The sequence below is a fragment of the Macadamia integrifolia genome, chromosome 4, assembly GCF_013358625.1.
Source record: "Macadamia integrifolia cultivar HAES 741 chromosome 4, SCU_Mint_v3, whole genome shotgun sequence".
Taxonomy (NCBI): Eukaryota; Viridiplantae; Streptophyta; class Magnoliopsida; order Proteales; family Proteaceae; genus Macadamia; species Macadamia integrifolia.
The window spans coordinates 25,815,942-25,831,560 of NC_056560.1; the positions used below are offsets into that span (position 1 = coordinate 25,815,942).

The following is a 15,619-nucleotide window of genomic DNA, read 5'->3' on the forward strand; positions in this document are numbered from 1 at the left end:
CGTAGAGTGGGAGGGAGTAAAGGTTGGGTTCGTACTTGTCTAAACACTTAGACAAGTATTCGGGTCTTTTCTGCTTTGAATTACTATGAGACTTTTACTCGTTGGTCTTACCTCTCTAGAACGGCAGTCCTTTCTCAACCTCCCATATCACCCACCTCATTTGCCATTTGATGATGACATCCCTTTTCCCTTTTGTGATGGTTGTGTGGACTTGATTACATTCTCTCGTGGATGGACTGCGATTTTACTATTCAATTCCAAATTTTACTCTCTAAGTAGTGGTGTTTCATAGAACATGTTGGCATCAAAATCCAAAACCATCATGCAAAGTTTGTACCACAAGATGGAAGAACTCTTGCAGATAAAAAGTTTGGGTAGATGGTGCTGGTCTTTGTATATGGTTGTCACAAGAGAATAAAAAAATTACCCATCAAAAGTTTCAGTTAACAAAAATATTCAAAATTAGGTTTCCTTTACAAAATTTCCCACTTAAAGTTTAAGTTAACAAAAAAATCCAAAATTAAGTTTAGGTTTACAAAACTACTCATTAAAAGTTTTAGTAATAAAATAATACACATTATATGTGAAAGATGAAGATTCACTATTTTGGGTATTTTTGTTAACCAAAACTTTTTGTAGGTAATTTTGTAAAGAAAAACTCAAAAGTGGATAATCATGTAATTTTCTCTGAAAAAAACTGGCCGCTTGAACTTTTTGATATTCTGCTTGTATGTCTAGGACTCAAATCTCTATTGTAAAGACAAACATTCGGTATTTGTTTCCACTAGGTCTGGCTAGGTATGCTAAGTAATCTCAACGGCCCTCCCTCAAAATGTAAAATCGTTTTGTTTAATTAAAAGCCTATCGAACAAGTATTAGGATAATGCTCTTCTCTATTCCTCCTCTGTTCCCTAAAAGGTGAAATAGATCTACCTTAATCTTTTCTTATCATGGGAAAAAGGAACATAAAACACTTAGGCTCCGTTTGGTATTGTTCTAAAAAAATGTTTCTGAAATTTTTTTGTTCTATTGGAACGAAAAAATGGAATCTTCTTTTTGGTGCACTTATAGTATGTTTCTGTTTTTTTAAAACAAAAAGTGAAAAAAAAAACTGAAAAAACGAGATGGAGTTCCATCTTCCCAGTTTCGTTCCATTTTACCAAAAAAAAAAAAAAATCCCGATAAAAATCTGAAATTTTAAAACACTATTTTTTCGTTTAAAATCTGCATTTTGACACAGAAATTGAAATTTTTGTTTTTGACACGAAACAATGTTTTTGAAACATAAACGATACCAAACGGAGCCTTATTTGATTTCTAATTTACCATAGAGAGAGAGAGAGAGAGAGAGAGAGAGAGAGAGAGAGAGAGAGAGAGAAGGGGAGGGTCTTTAAATGGATATGTGATTTCAAAAGTTGATCATATGAATGCTCAGTCTAGCTAGCTATATGATCCGTGTGTGTGTTTTTTTCCCAATTAAACAAGACAACCCATGCACCAACCAAGAACCTAATTTTTCAGGTTATCTAGTTTTGATCTTATGTTAGCTCTATGATCCAACATGTGTGCGTGTGTGTTTTTGCCCCCACTAAACAAGATAACCCACCAACCAAGAACCCTTTTTTTCAGGTGATGGAGTTACCCATTGGGGAGAGAGAGAGAGAGAGAGAGATTAGATGGGTCCGTGATTTGAAAAGTTGATCTTATGTTAGCTATATGATCCAACATGTGTGTGCGTGTTTTTTCCATTAAACATCCAAGAACCCACAGGTGATCTCCTTTCCCACTGAAAATAGAGAGAAATAGAGAGAGAGAGAGAGAGAGAGAGAGAGAGGGTGACTTTAATGGATATGTGATTTGAAAAGTTGATCTTACGTTAGCTATATGATCCAACATGCGTATGTGTGTGTTTCTGTTTCCATTAAACACCCAAGAACCCACAGGTGATCTGGTTTCCCAAAGAAAAAAGGGAAAAGGGAGAGAGGGGGGGGGGGGGAGAGGTAAATGGATATGTGATTTGAAAAGTTAATCTTATGTTAGCTATATAATCCGTGTGTGTGTGTGTGTTTTTTTTTCCATTAAACAAGACAACCCACCAACATTTCTTCAGGTGATCTAATTAAGTTTTAGAACCATCACTGCAATTTCTTAAGTTATAGAAACAGGGAAGAATTAAAAACAGAAACCTAACTATATTCACAGATATAAAAACTTATATTACTTAAAAAAAGCAAAGAAACAGAGGGAATCAGATAAACAAATCCACACCCAGCTATATGTACATACTTTAACCAAGATATTAGTCCTGAAATTTCACACAGAGAATATAGGAAAAAAAAATCTGTTAAAAGTTATGTTGTCTTCTTCTTCTTAAACAGAGAGATCATCAACCAACCATCAAACCCTAATCCTTGGCCTTTCCTCTGTTTGATTTGATCTCTTCTTTCCAAGCTTTCAGCTTTCATGGATAAACAACTAAACGCCTAAGGCATATAGTACAGAAATACTTCCTCTTGGTCTTGAAGCAGAAAGGTAAGAAACAGAACCTCCATGAGCTCTCCACATCCACAGCTTGAACCATTCCTCCACAGTAAGGACAAGCTCCAGGTGCTGGTTGTCTTCCCAAAACCGTTTCTTCTTCGTCGCAAACAAACACCAAACACATCTTTGAAGGTCTCTCTGATCTGGGTTTTTCTTTGATTAGATCGCAGATGAGAATTTCTGTTCGAAATTGGAAAAAAAAAAGTTACGCGAATGAAGAAATGAAAACTATTTAGAATATATAGACAAAGAAGGATGAGGGTGTAGGTAAAGGTAAACACGAATCGAGAAGATTCTACGCACACGCTAAGAGGGTTTCTAAGAAGGTTCTTTTCTCTGCTACGCGTAGAAGCTGCCTTTTTCAGATGCTGACAAGTTGTAATGCAGATCAAAAGTAGCGTGAGTACCACGCGCTTCTTGTTGTTCATTTTCTTTACTTTTCAGATTCTATTGAGCCTGCAAGTGAGGCTGGGCTATATCCTTGAGAACTTGGGTTCCTAACACAGATTTGTGGGTCCGGGCTTGGGCTTGGGCTATGTTCCCTCACGCTTTGCTGCTAAGGGGGGTTTTTTTTTTTTAATGTGTGTGAGAGTGGATATCGAGGCCTTCGGCCTAACTAGTCCCACGGGTCCATACTGATCCCACAATTGTATGGATCAGGTCATATCAAGGTTGAATGAGAATTATTTAACTTTCCCTGAAAGTAGTGAAGAGCACTAAACATCCCCGAGTGAATGGCTCCAAGGAGGTAAGAGGAGTTGAACTCAGAAACACAAGTTTCTTGAGGCGAAGGTCCCTTTACCAACTTGGCACGCTTGGGGTTCTTTGCTGCTAACAGTTGATAATAGGATCCACTCAAGGATTATACCGATTTGATACAGATCCAAATGGATCAGATAGGTCACTTTTGCCTTGACTTTTCACAAAAAGTATATTTTTGTTACAATTTTACCCCTAAATCGATACTGATACTGACACTGATCTGAATTCGACACTGGTCTCAGTCTTAGCCAATATCAATGCGATACAATATGGCGGATACATCTGATACTGATACTTAGAAAGAGGAAGCACACCCACTTGTCAAGCTAACCTCCTTGATAATAGGCATAGTGATAGGAAAGAAAACCCAAACAATTTTATTTATGGGTTTTAAAAATTTTGAAATGTTTCATTATTTGTTACGTGATAGTAAATGGGTTAGTCCATATGATAGTGGTAGTGAATGGGTTAGTCCATATGATAGAAGATCAGGGAAATATCTTATTGGTATGATTTTAGCTTAAAATGAGTAGAGGAAGTAGTTAAAATTGTGAAAGATTCCATTTTGTATTTTATTCTCTCCTACATTTTATGGCATTTTGGTAATTTTATAAAACTTTGAATCATAGTTTGAATAACTTTCTTTGCGTGCTTGGACTAAAATTTAACCATTAAGATGTACGTGGAATCCTCTATCATATGAACTAATTCATGTACTGTCAAGTAATAAATAGTGAAGTGTTATAGTTCAACTAGGTATTGTAATGCCTAGAAAGACCTTTCATTTATATGTGATGGAAGGTTTTTTCGTTTATTGCAATGCCTTCTTTGCAAGGATGGTCTCATTAAGTTATAACACTTGATGTTTAATCCACCCTGTGGAAGGGGTCGACAAATGGTTTTTTCAAGAACAAGCATATGGGATTTAAGATCCAGACTTTATTTGTAATCCTTAATTATGAATGTTATCAACACCAATGATTCAACAAAAGTAGAATAACAATTATCAATATCAATATCAATATCATTTAAGCAATCTATACAGTAAGCAATATAATGGACTTAAACAAGATAAATGCTCTTTTTCAATGCAATGGAAGTACCAAAAGAAGGGTAATATGAAAAAATAATTATAATCATTGTTGCATTCTTAGTAATTACTTGGTGTGTGATGAGGTTGACGGCCAACACTTATAATAATCTGCTATAACCTATCAATATTTTTACATGGATCCTCGCGCTCATCCTTACTTAGAATTTCATGTAATTGACCCCATTAAATTGGGAAAAGGTTTTTGATGTTGTAGTACTTGTGCTATGACAAAGTAACAAATCCAGCTCCTCTCCAATGTGTTGAGAGTCCAGTGCTACATCTAACAGTTGGGATGACTTAGACATGCTCTCCAATACAAGAGCATGCACCGTAAGTCCTCTCAACTGTTAGATGCTGCGTTGAACACCCAATACATTGGAGAGGATCTTTTTCTCAAAGTAACATTTCTACATCCTTAAGTCTATATAAAAATAAATAATATAATGCAAATCTAAAAGGAAATCAAGAAGTTAGTGTGAACACAAAAGATCAATATAAAGCCATACCTAGACAAAGGGGAAAGGGTAGCCAAGAGGTTAAACATAATCAAAGAAGTGTCAGTAAGTTCTTTAAATACAGTTCAAACAATCTACCAAACTTTTCACGAAAGCACTCAAATCCAAGAAGAGCTCCTTTACGGGATTTTGCGGAACTCATGTAATTAAAATGAATCTAGATAAAAGAACAAAATTAAAGAAAAAATTAAATTATTTAATACAATAGTCAGGCAAGCTCAAATGCTAATAGTTCCCTAATTTCCAAGCCTAGAATGGATTCCATCACAACTTACAAGATGGATCCTAATCATATAAGGTGGAAACATCCCAAGATGAGACCTTCGTCAATTAGAATTTTAACTCTAAATAAAAATAAATATTCATACAACATTTCAGCTGTAAATTGTTCTTCCTAGGGGTACATATAATATATGAACAAGTTCAGGATTGTGTGATTTTGTTTCTGCTGTTTTTGTGTTTAGATACAATAAAAACAATTTTTTTTTTCGTTTCTATATTAAGAAATGATTTTTGAAATTTCAAAAAGGTGTTTGATTTTTCTATTTCCCGAAATGTTTTCAACAGTATAGATGGGTTCAAGACACAAGTGAAGACACGACGTTGCAAGTATACAGCTCACAAGTAAAGGCATGACGTTGGAATTACAGGTATGCTTCATAGAGATAAGCTTCAAAATGATGAAAGCAGTTTAGAATTGTGAACTTCCATAACCAGGTCGTAGTCGCCGCTTCTATATGGTGAGAAGTTTCAACAATGGGTGGGGTTAGGGTAGGTTGAGTGAAGTTTTGGGTTTTTTTTTCACAATTTTTGTCCCTCCACTTTTTTCTAGAAACAAAAAAATTTGTCTGACTTGTTTCTCCCTTTTTGTTTCTAACATAGAAATATGCATAAATTTCCATTTCGAAAAATATATGAAATGAAACAGAAAAATCAAACGATTTTTAGGGTGTTTTTCAGTTTCTAAGTATAGAAAAACGAAAAAACACATTTCTGGAAACAAAATCAAACGGGCACTACCCATATACTTCAAAATGGGTGTTGTATTTTAGGATCACAGCACAAGGATAAAGAATCAAAAGGAAGAAAGAAAAAAGAAAAAAATATGGGATTTTTCTGTATAAAAAAATGACATTTCCTCCTACCAATAGAAGATATATTTACACTAGGGGTGTTTTATTCTCTTGAGCTTTACACCTCTACCCATATACTTCAAAATGGGTGTCATACGCATGTTTGAACTTTCAATTTTTCAAATTAAATGTCTTTCCCCTGCTGTCTCTATCATGCATGGCTTGCATGGTACCTAATCAATCTCATTGTCTTATTCTTTTTAGATAATGAAAAAAGTGCTTCATGGTAGTGATCATAATCCTTATTTCAAAACCCTTATGCCGCAAATAATATTTTCACATGATCAACGAACGATGATGAGTCAAGAACTTCCTTCCATTAACTTACCAACCCCGTTGGCATTTCATTGTCTCTTATACTATTACAAAATACAAATAAATAAAAAATGATTACCATGTTGATATCATCCTCCCATATTTGCAATACATAGCAAGAAGGGCATTCCCCACATTGCAACCTGTCTCATATCCAGCCTTGTATCCCCACCTCCACGGCTGCAATATCTTCATTAGTGCTCAGGGCACAAGTGAAGGTAGAATTATTGTTTCTTTTTTCTAAACAAATAAGGAATAATCTGAAAAAGAAATGCATAGTCTGATACTCTTATGGCCTAACCTGAATCAGGGGTGAAAGGTTGTTGATCAACATAAATACAGAATAAAGAGATATATTGTTAGGAAAAGGGACCCGATGTTGAGAATCAGAAGACTAATATTGTTGAGATGCATTACTTGGTTGAAGTAAGATGATCTGTTGAAGAAGATCAACACCGATTGTTGAGGCCAACTAATCAAACAGGTTGAGTTGTATTAGAAATAGATACTCTCCTTAAGATCTGAAACATATCCTATAGTAGTACAATTGGGGATTCCTATGTTTTACCTCCAAGATAAAATAACCACCGATCTTTGTCTGATTGTACACAGACTCTGATCCTTTGAAAGAGTAAGACTAGGGCCAATAGTTTAGGAAAAAAAAACCAAACAATAATGGGTAGGAAAAAAAAAAAAACATTTTTGGAGTAGGAATTATATTACTTTACATAGAAGAGAAAGTGACACTTCCAATGGGTGTTCCAAAAAACTAGGCCCCCGTTTGGCAACGTTCCGTTTCGGCTGTTTCTATGTTTTCTTGTTCCCAGAAACAGAGAAACAGCTTAAAAAGCGTTTGATAAAGTTGTTCCGTTTCACCATTTTCTATAAACATAAATCAAAATTTATGGTTATTTACAATTCTAGAAACGATTTTGACGAAACAAGTCAGACTTGTTTCGTCATTTCTATAAACCAATTTGAGAGAAAAAAAAAAGGTTGTTGTGCCCGATAAATCTCTCAACTATTTAAACCTAAAAATAGGCAACTGAACCCTCTCTCCTTTTTGGGCATCTGATGATACTATTGGGTTTTTTAGCGGCATTATGTCTGAAAAAACATTTCGACAAATGGTTTATTAAACACCAAAAAATCTGTTTTTGTTTTTGAAAACGTGAAAAACCGTTTTTACTGTTTCTAGACACAGAAACAACAGAAACGTTATCAAACGGTGCTTAGGTCTCTTGCATAATACATGTCTATTGACCATTTAGAAATGTTTTTTAATAGTCACATCTATCCCTGACTTAGGTGCTCATTAGGATGAAAGTTGAATGGTTCTCATTCAACCTCAGTATAATCTGGTCCATACGATTGTGGGGTCAGTATAAGCTCGCATGACTAGTGAGGCCAAAGGCTTGGATGCCTATCGTTAGCACAAAAAAAAAAGAAAAAATACTCATTGAGGAGATGGAGATTTTTCAAGACAAACTTCAATGAAATAAAATAATATTTTCAATCTTTAATTTTTAAAACTATTAAAAGGTTTCAACATATATGGTCCACTGGGGGAGGAAGGGAACAAAGCCTTTTTATCCTTCAATTGTAGGGAGAGGTTGGGGTTTGACATTCCGTTTATCAAGAGTATAGTGAAGTAGGAGACACTTTTTTCAGACGAAGCATAGAGGGGCAAAGGCCGGAGGGTGGGGGTCGTGGTTGAGGATGGAGCTGATGAGGGAGAGGGAGAGGGAGAGGGAGAGGGAGAGGGGGTGGGGAGGTTGCCAGGGTGGGAAATATTTTTTGGGAGGAGGGGAGTGGGTGGGTGGGGAAGATAGTGTTTTTTATTGTTATTTTTTAAATATTTTTCTAATTGTATTTATGAAATGACGATTCTCGCTGATTCATCATCCAGATTTTTAAAAGAGGTATGAAGCATGGGATGTGACCTAATTCCTCCTGAGGTATGAACAGATGATGAATTCTAATCACTACTGAAGAGAAAGGTCTTCATCGAATCGTTTCTCCTCTACTGAAAATGACAAATTGAGACAAATATCTAAGTTTGTCTCTATTATATCAGTGTCTATATGTTCTTGTTTGGTTGGATGAATGATTCTTGAACCAGAGCAGATTGGTGGAGGTTTCAGTGTTCTTCAGTGACTCTAACATGGCCATTTACAGTAACCATAGTCTTTCAATTTCAGTATTTGCAGTCACACTTCTTCTTTTGGCCTCAACGACAGCATTAGGAGAAGAAGAAGAAGAATCACCGATCACTCGGTTTCAGCAATACCTTCGTATCAAAACGGCACACCCAAATCCTGATTATGCATCAGCAGTTTCATTTCTTACTTCTCAAGCTCAATCAATCGGTCTTCAAGCCCAAACCCTAGAATTCGTACCCGGGAAGCCTCTTCTTCTCTTGACCTGGCCAGGTACAAAACCTTCTCTGTCTTCAATTCTTCTTAATTCCCATATGGACAGTGTACCTGCCGAACCCTCCAAATGGCTACACCCTCCCTTCTCTGCTACCCGAACTTCCGAGGGGAAAATATATGCCAGAGGATCCCAAGATGATAAGTGCATCGGAATTCAATACCTTGAAGCAATCAAAAACCTTCGATTCTCTTCCAATTTCAAGCCCCTTCGTACAATTCATATATCGTTTGTTCCGGATGAGGAGATTGGTGGGTTTGCTGGTGCTGCTAAGTTTGCAGCTTCGAAGGTATTTGAGGATTTGAATGTAGGGCTTATGTTGGATGAAGGTCAGGCTTCAACTAACGATGAATTCCGGGTGTTTTATGCCGATCGGTTGCCTTGGCGATTGATAATTAAGGCTGTTGGAGTGCCGGGTCATGGGTCTAGGTTGTATGATAACACTGCAATGGAGAATTTGATGAAGAGCATGGAGATTATTACTCGGTTTAGGGATAATCAGTTTGATTTAGTTAAGGCCGGAATGGCGGCGAGTTCAGAAGTTATTTCGGTGAATCCTGTGTATCTGAAAGCTGGATCTCCTTCCCCTACGGTGAGCTTCTGCTCCATTTAAGTTAATGCTGTCTCCATTGGATTCTTTTAATTTGTTGGGATAAGGCTGAGTTGTTGGATTCTTTTAATTTGAGAATTGGAGTTTTAAGTGTTTAACTCTGCTACCAATTCTCTTGTAGCTTCAATTGTGTGTTGTTTATGTTTACAGCTCTTGAAGTTGTAATTCTTTAGAAGCTGTATCCATTTGAGGATTGGAGTTTTAAGGGTTTAACTCTGCTGCCAACTCTCTTATAGCTTCAATTGTGTGTTGTTTATGTTTTGAAGTTGAAATTCTTTAGTATAAATTCTTCTACCAGTTCTTTGTGACTTCAATGATGTATTGTTTATGCTCATGTTCCTGATGCCAGAGCTCTTCTTTTTTTTTTTTAATATAATTTGATCATTTATTTAAATGGATAATAATTGAAGACAAACTATCCAGGGTTTTGTGATGAACGTGCAACCTTCAGAAGCAGAAGCAGGGTTTGATATTCGTCTTCCACCTACAGCAGATCCATTTCTCTTGAAGGAAAGATTTGCTGCTGAATGGGCACCTGCTACCAGGAACATGACATACCAGGTTAGATATGTTATTTTGGTCATGTTATTTTTGTCTCCTATTTATTGCCTCATTTCATTGTCTTGTGTCAATCTTCAAATGATGATTGTTGCTGGTTTTAAATGAAGACTATGGTTGTACACCCCCGCTCCCCTCTTAAAAAAAATGAAGACTATGGTTTTACATCCAATTTGTCAGGGATCTAATGGCTTTGAACAAAATCTGAATTGGTGAATTGTTCTGATTTTAACTCTCTAACCATGTAGTAGGCTTTCCTGTTTGCTATTTCTTGGGTTGGATTGGACTACTGTATCCTTGGTGGAGTGGGGTCACACTTTTCTTTATGAAAGAATGGATTCACACATGACTGCCTTAACATTTATGTACTTTTGTTCAATATCGACTCTTGGTTAATTCTTATGTTATTTCTGTTGTGGAATACAGAAGCTGTACATTGAGTAACCGCTGAAGGAGGAGCTTTCAAGAATATTGTTTCTTCATGTTTGTTAATGGATAGATGGATTTCATTGACGTATAAAATTTGAATTCATTCCAAGGATTTGAAATCTGGGTGGAGCCTTGGTCACCATTAAATGCTAAAAAATCATGATTTGAATGAAAATTCTTTAACCTGTACTTTATAATTTTGAATGGTTCAAGGTTAACATGCAGTGTATGGTGCACATTAAGGGGAAAAGGAAAGAGAAGAAAAATAGAGAGGATTCTGTCTACGGGATCAAAATCGGCTGTCTTCATGGGCTTGGTTTTCTAGCATGTCGCAACTCATTTGACACCAAAACTTGTAGCAAATTTCAGCATAAATGCATATCGCTACATTTTTCCAAAAAGTAAAAAAAAGAAAGGGTTGGAAGATTCAACTTTATAAAAATAGTATGGCTAGTGAATCTGAAATGAAACGTTCTATACATGGTGACCATATGTTTGAGATTGACCACAAAAATTTACATGAGGCTGAACCTTGCAATAAATTATCTAACAGCCAGGGTAACGAAATTAGCTGTACTCTTGACACAAAACCATTCCCCATGGAGAGACCTTTTCCGGAAAGAAAAGTCTTAAATCACTTTTTTTTGTACTGGCGATGCAGTAACGCTTTTGTTGGCTGCAGCTCGAACCCTATTCGAGGCCCAGACAGAGAACCGGGGGCTAAGCTGGGTTGTGGGTCCAGTAGAATGTCTGGGATTTAATGTAATCTTTTTAATTTTGGGGAGAAAGCTATATACGTAGAGTTTCAAGTTCCCTAGATTGAGTTAGTTTCCGTTTTCTGTTGGAGTCTTTCTTATTTATATGGCTGTAACCAACACAGTAGTTGATTGAATATGGAATAGTGAGATTTTTTTGAGTGAGCCTGCTTGGCCTATGTTTGTGCGCCCTTCCTTCTCTCCCCTAATCCCCTTTCTTCCTTTTGTTTCAGAACCTCCCATCGCAGGAGAGCTCTTCATCCCATCTTCCTTCGTTTTTTATTCCGTTGTTTGATTCAATCAAGTTCTCCAGTTAGCTCTAAACTACTTCCTTGCTTATCCTCTTGTTTCTCCTCCTTATTTCTTTTCTTCTGTCACTTATTTTTACTTGGAATACCTCTGTTTCTTCTTGCGTTTCTGCTACATACACCATCGTTGAGTTGGGAGGCGTTTGTTAGAAGTCACTGGTTATTAACCCATTCGACCTGGGATTCTGGGCATCGGTTCATTCCTGTAGAGCGATACATCCCTGGAATCTCGTCCCGTACAATCCTCCCTGTTGTGAGATCCATATTACATCCTAGACCTGGTTTTTTTGTCATCTGAAACCAGGTCCGAGATGGTATCGAGGTTGGGGTTGCGAAACTGAGATATTTTGGTTGAAACTGCAAGTTTCGGTCAAGTTCTTGAACCATGGGTCATATAATCCATGTGATTTGGCGTGCATTCTACACATGGATATTAGAATTGTTAATTTTTGAATAGCTTCCTCATTTGTTTTTGCTCCATTTAAAAGCTTATCCTCTTGGTTTGTTTATTCATGTTGCAGCTGATTGAGAACGGACCCTTAAGAGACATAATGGGGCGCCCTCTAATGACTGCAACCAATGAGTCCAACCCATGGTGGTCTATTTTCAAGCAAGCCATAAGTGCTGCTGGAGGAAAACTTGCTAGGCCTGAAATGCTGCCCTCCACAACTGATGCGCGCTTTATGAGACAGTTGGGGATACCCACCTTCGGGTTCTCCCCAATGTTAGAAACTCCTATCTTACTTCATGAACATAATGAGGTTTGTTGATGTTAATGGTCTCTTATTTATGCTTTTTTTTTTTTCATGTTACCTCCATATGTTCATGATTTGCTATTTGTTGTTGTTGACTGTGCAGTTCCTGAAGGATAGTGTATTTCTGAAAGGAATTAAGGTATATGAATCCATAATCAGTTCTTTAAGCTCCTTTGATGGAGGTAACACTCTAGGCTCTACCACAGCTTGATTGATCATTGAGTATGCTGTAGTTCAGCACTCTGTTGTTGTATTTTTACTGCAAAATTGCAGGTTTAGTGCTCAGCTTGAATCTGTAAATTTTTTGCATTCACCCAACCCAAAAATAAAAAATAAAAAAGACAGTTTGCTTATAAACATCTTGAAAATGTGAACCAAAGCTATTGTTTCCCCCACCCCATTTCTGCCACATGGATTTATCATTGTACTTTTGACTGTTTTATGGAGAGGGAGTGCCTTGGATAGTCTGTATACCATATTTGGTTTCTATCACAACCGTATAGCTCATCATTTATGAAGCTTTTCCCCTTTTTCTAAATCTGCTCCATTCTTGAAACAGAGTAGACTGTATGAAGTAACATTCAAAGTATTATTTTCATTTGTTGCATTGTCAGATTGGATCATATTCTACCCATGATTAGATGCTGATAGGGAAAATATTGCTGCAAATCTGGGACTAGCAAAGAAAAAAAGATAGTCATGTGGCAGAAAGCGAAGCAGCTGGCAGCCACAAGGGTAATGGGGAAAATAAATAAATAAATAAAAGAAGCTCGAATAGTCAATACCATCAGTGAATGTGATCATAGCTGAGATGGTTGGTTTCAAGGATCATTCTGTAATGCTGGTCTTGATATTTGGAGATCAAAGATGTTCCTTATGTTTCCAGCTGTTGGATCGGGTGGCCAAACCATTATCAGACTTTGGAACATTAGCTGCGAGGTCTGAACAGTCCATGTTACACTAAGGTCAGGGATCCTTTGTAAACACAATCAATTGCTCAATTGAACATTTGGTTTATAAACAGATTGATGTAGGGGGGTTCCTAGATGACTAGGTCTCCTACAAGATTAAATAACTAGGTAGGTTAACTCAAGGGGCTTAGGTAAATAAGACCAAAGAATCTCAGCAAACACGATTAAGCATGCAAGATAAAGCGAGACTAATAAACAAAGTAGCCAAAAGCAATATTAATCTATACGGAAAAACACATAAATTCTTACTCAAGTTTCAAGTGGGGACATGGGGAGGGGAACAAACGATATATGAATATTAGGTTCAGCACAAATCCATCTAGACACCCAAATTAGATATGCAACAATCGATTAAAATAGGCATAAACAAAGGGCAAAGGCAGACTTCAACGTCAATGGGTTGCAATATATATAATAGGGATTAAGGGAGGTGGGGAAGATTTAGTTTAATACTTTACCATACTGCTATTCAGATCTGAGGAGAGAAGAAGAAATCCAGGTTCTCCAAAATAAAGAGGTTGTAGTCCACTTTTTGTTGAAGAAGATACATCCAGCCAATTGTAGAGAGAGTAGCAGCAGTGGTGTAAAGGCAGCAGTGTGCAGCAGAGCAATTTTGTACCGGCAGAAATATGTTGCAGCAGCAATTTTTTTAACAGCAGGAATATGTTGCAGCAGCAGTGAGGTAAGGCAGCAGGTGCAGCAACAACAATTTTGTAACGCCAGTAATGTGTTGCAGCAGCAGTGAGGTAAGGTAGCAGGTGCAGTAGTAACAACACAGCAGCAGAAAAAAAAAGAGATGAGACTGAAAAGAAAGAGAGGGAGGCGAGACAAGAAGATTGAGAGAAGAGAGAGCCGAGAGAGTAAGGGAGGAAAGAGGCGAGAGAGAAAGATGAGAGAATGAGAGAGAGAGAGAACCGTGAGGGGTTGGGGGTTTATTCTTGTTTTCAATATTCTTCATTAAATTGAAAATAAACAATGGCCAATGGCCAATGGCCTTACACTTAAAGAGAATAAACTTCCAAAAATAAAAAGATACTTAGAAACTCAATTGCATGAAATAAAAACTACCTAATAGATCAATATAAAGAAATCCTAGTATCCTATTTGTGTAAGACAATCAAATATCACTAGATTTAAAGTAAAGTACTAGAATCAAATAAGATTTAGTGGGGTCCAAAAAATCTTCTAAGATCTTCTAAAAATATGGATCGATCTTGGGACCCACAAGATCTTCTAAAATCTTCTAAGATTTTCTAAAATCTGGATTGAGCTTGGGGCCCACAAGATCTTCTTCTTTCTATTCTTCCAACCACAAAGATGGTTGCTTCTTCTTCTTCTTGCACCTGTACACTTTGATGTCCCCATCATTATGTCTCTACATCTTCCATTGACTTGACACTACAATTGGAAGATTAAGAGAAGCATGCTTGAACAATTTTCTAGTTCCCCTTCCATTGCTTTAATTACATGATCTGGGAAGTCAAGGATATGGGGGACAATGATCTTAGCACTTGGATGACATATCAACAACTTGGGTTTTATTAATTTTAATGGAAATATTGTGCTTTAGAGCCAACTTTGGCTTCCTTGTGCGTAGGATAACATATATTAAGTTTTTCAGTTGAGTTTCAATATTTTATATATATGTAAGAGCATTGCTCATTGGAAAGTAGCAAAGATTTGATAAATTGATTTCTCGTCTGAGAACTTTGAACCTTGAAAAGTTCGACCTATGAAACCTAGAAGAGTTTCACTACAACCTAGAAGAGCTGTAGCTTTCTCCACCCTTTATTGTTCCTTGAAGAGTATGATAGTTGATGTTTTCCCTTTGCATTTTTCTTTCTATTGTATTTGTGTTGATCGATTGCATGCATAAAAGAATGTGTATTGACTCTCCCAATCCCAAGCTTATTAAGAAGTTGCGTCAAGCTTAGGGTTGACATACTTTGAAATCATGCAAGTTTTAATGGATTACGTCAAGCTTAATGAAGCCTCATAGGAAGCTACGGGTTGGGATAGTCAAGGCACACTCTTTTAGGCGTGCAACCGATCAAGACGAACACAAGAGAAAGAAAAATGCAAAGGGGAAACATCAACTATCATACTCTTCAGGGAACAATAGAGGATGGAGAAAAGCTATAACTCTTCTAGGTTTCAGAGGTCGAACTCTTCAAGGTTCAAAGTTCTCAGACGAGAAATCAATTTATCAAATCTTTACTACTTTCCAATGAGCAATGCTCTTACATGTATATAAAATACTGAAACTCAACTGAAAAACTTAATATATGTTATCCTACGCACAAGGTAGCCAAAGTTTGTTATAAGGCATAATATTTCTATTAAAATTAATAAGACAAAACAACCAAAATGGACTACCCAAAATCATAGTTGATATGTTATCCAAAGTGTTGTCCATATGCTAAGATCATTTAGTGGTCCCC

The 15,619-nt window shown here is 36.8% G+C and overlaps 2 protein-coding genes and 1 long non-coding RNA gene across 3 annotated transcripts; 1 reads left to right on the top strand and 2 right to left on the bottom strand.

Annotated features, from left to right (window-relative positions):
• Positions 1–2,172: 2,172 nt before the first annotated feature.
• LOC122077221 lies at positions 2,173–2,888 on the bottom strand. The gene has a single exon (XM_042643091.1). The coding sequence runs from the start codon at positions 2,663–2,665 to the stop codon at positions 2,462–2,464; it is 204 nt and encodes a 67-aa protein (XP_042499025.1). The 5' UTR covers positions 2,666–2,888; the 3' UTR covers positions 2,173–2,461.
• A 5,304-nt stretch (positions 2,889–8,192) lies between these two features.
• On the top strand, positions 8,193–12,745 carry LOC122075255 (aminoacylase-1-like). Its single transcript, XM_042640218.1, has 4 exons — positions 8,193–9,384; positions 9,826–9,963; positions 11,974–12,213; positions 12,311–12,745. Exons 1-4 carry the CDS (start codon positions 8,524–8,526, stop codon positions 12,416–12,418), a joined length of 1,347 nt encoding a protein of 448 aa, XP_042496152.1. The 5' UTR covers positions 8,193–8,523; the 3' UTR covers positions 12,419–12,745.
• A 37-nt stretch (positions 12,746–12,782) lies between these two features.
• Positions 12,783–14,236, bottom strand: LOC122075256. The gene is made up of 2 exons (XR_006139207.1): positions 13,637–14,236; positions 12,783–13,148 (listed from the first exon to the last, which is right to left on the bottom strand). It is a non-coding gene; the product is annotated as an uncharacterized LOC122075256 (long non-coding RNA).
• Positions 14,237–15,619: the final 1,383 nt, after the last annotated feature.

Excerpts from the sequence above, each read along its gene's own strand:
- LOC122077221 (XM_042643091.1), bottom strand. The coding sequence starts at position 2,665 with ATGTGTTTGGTGTTTGTTTGCGACGAAGAAGAAACGGTTTTGGGAAGA.
- LOC122075255 (XM_042640218.1), top strand. The coding sequence starts at position 8,524 with ATGGCCATTTACAGTAACCATAGTCTTTCAATTTCAGTATTTGCAGTC. Across the intron at positions 9,964-11,973 it reads CCAGGAACATGACATACCAG|CTGATTGAGAACGGACCCTT; the intron begins GTTAGATATGTT and ends TTCATGTTGCAG. Across the intron at positions 12,214-12,310 it reads TACTTCATGAACATAATGAG|TTCCTGAAGGATAGTGTATT; the intron begins GTTTGTTGATGT and ends TTGACTGTGCAG.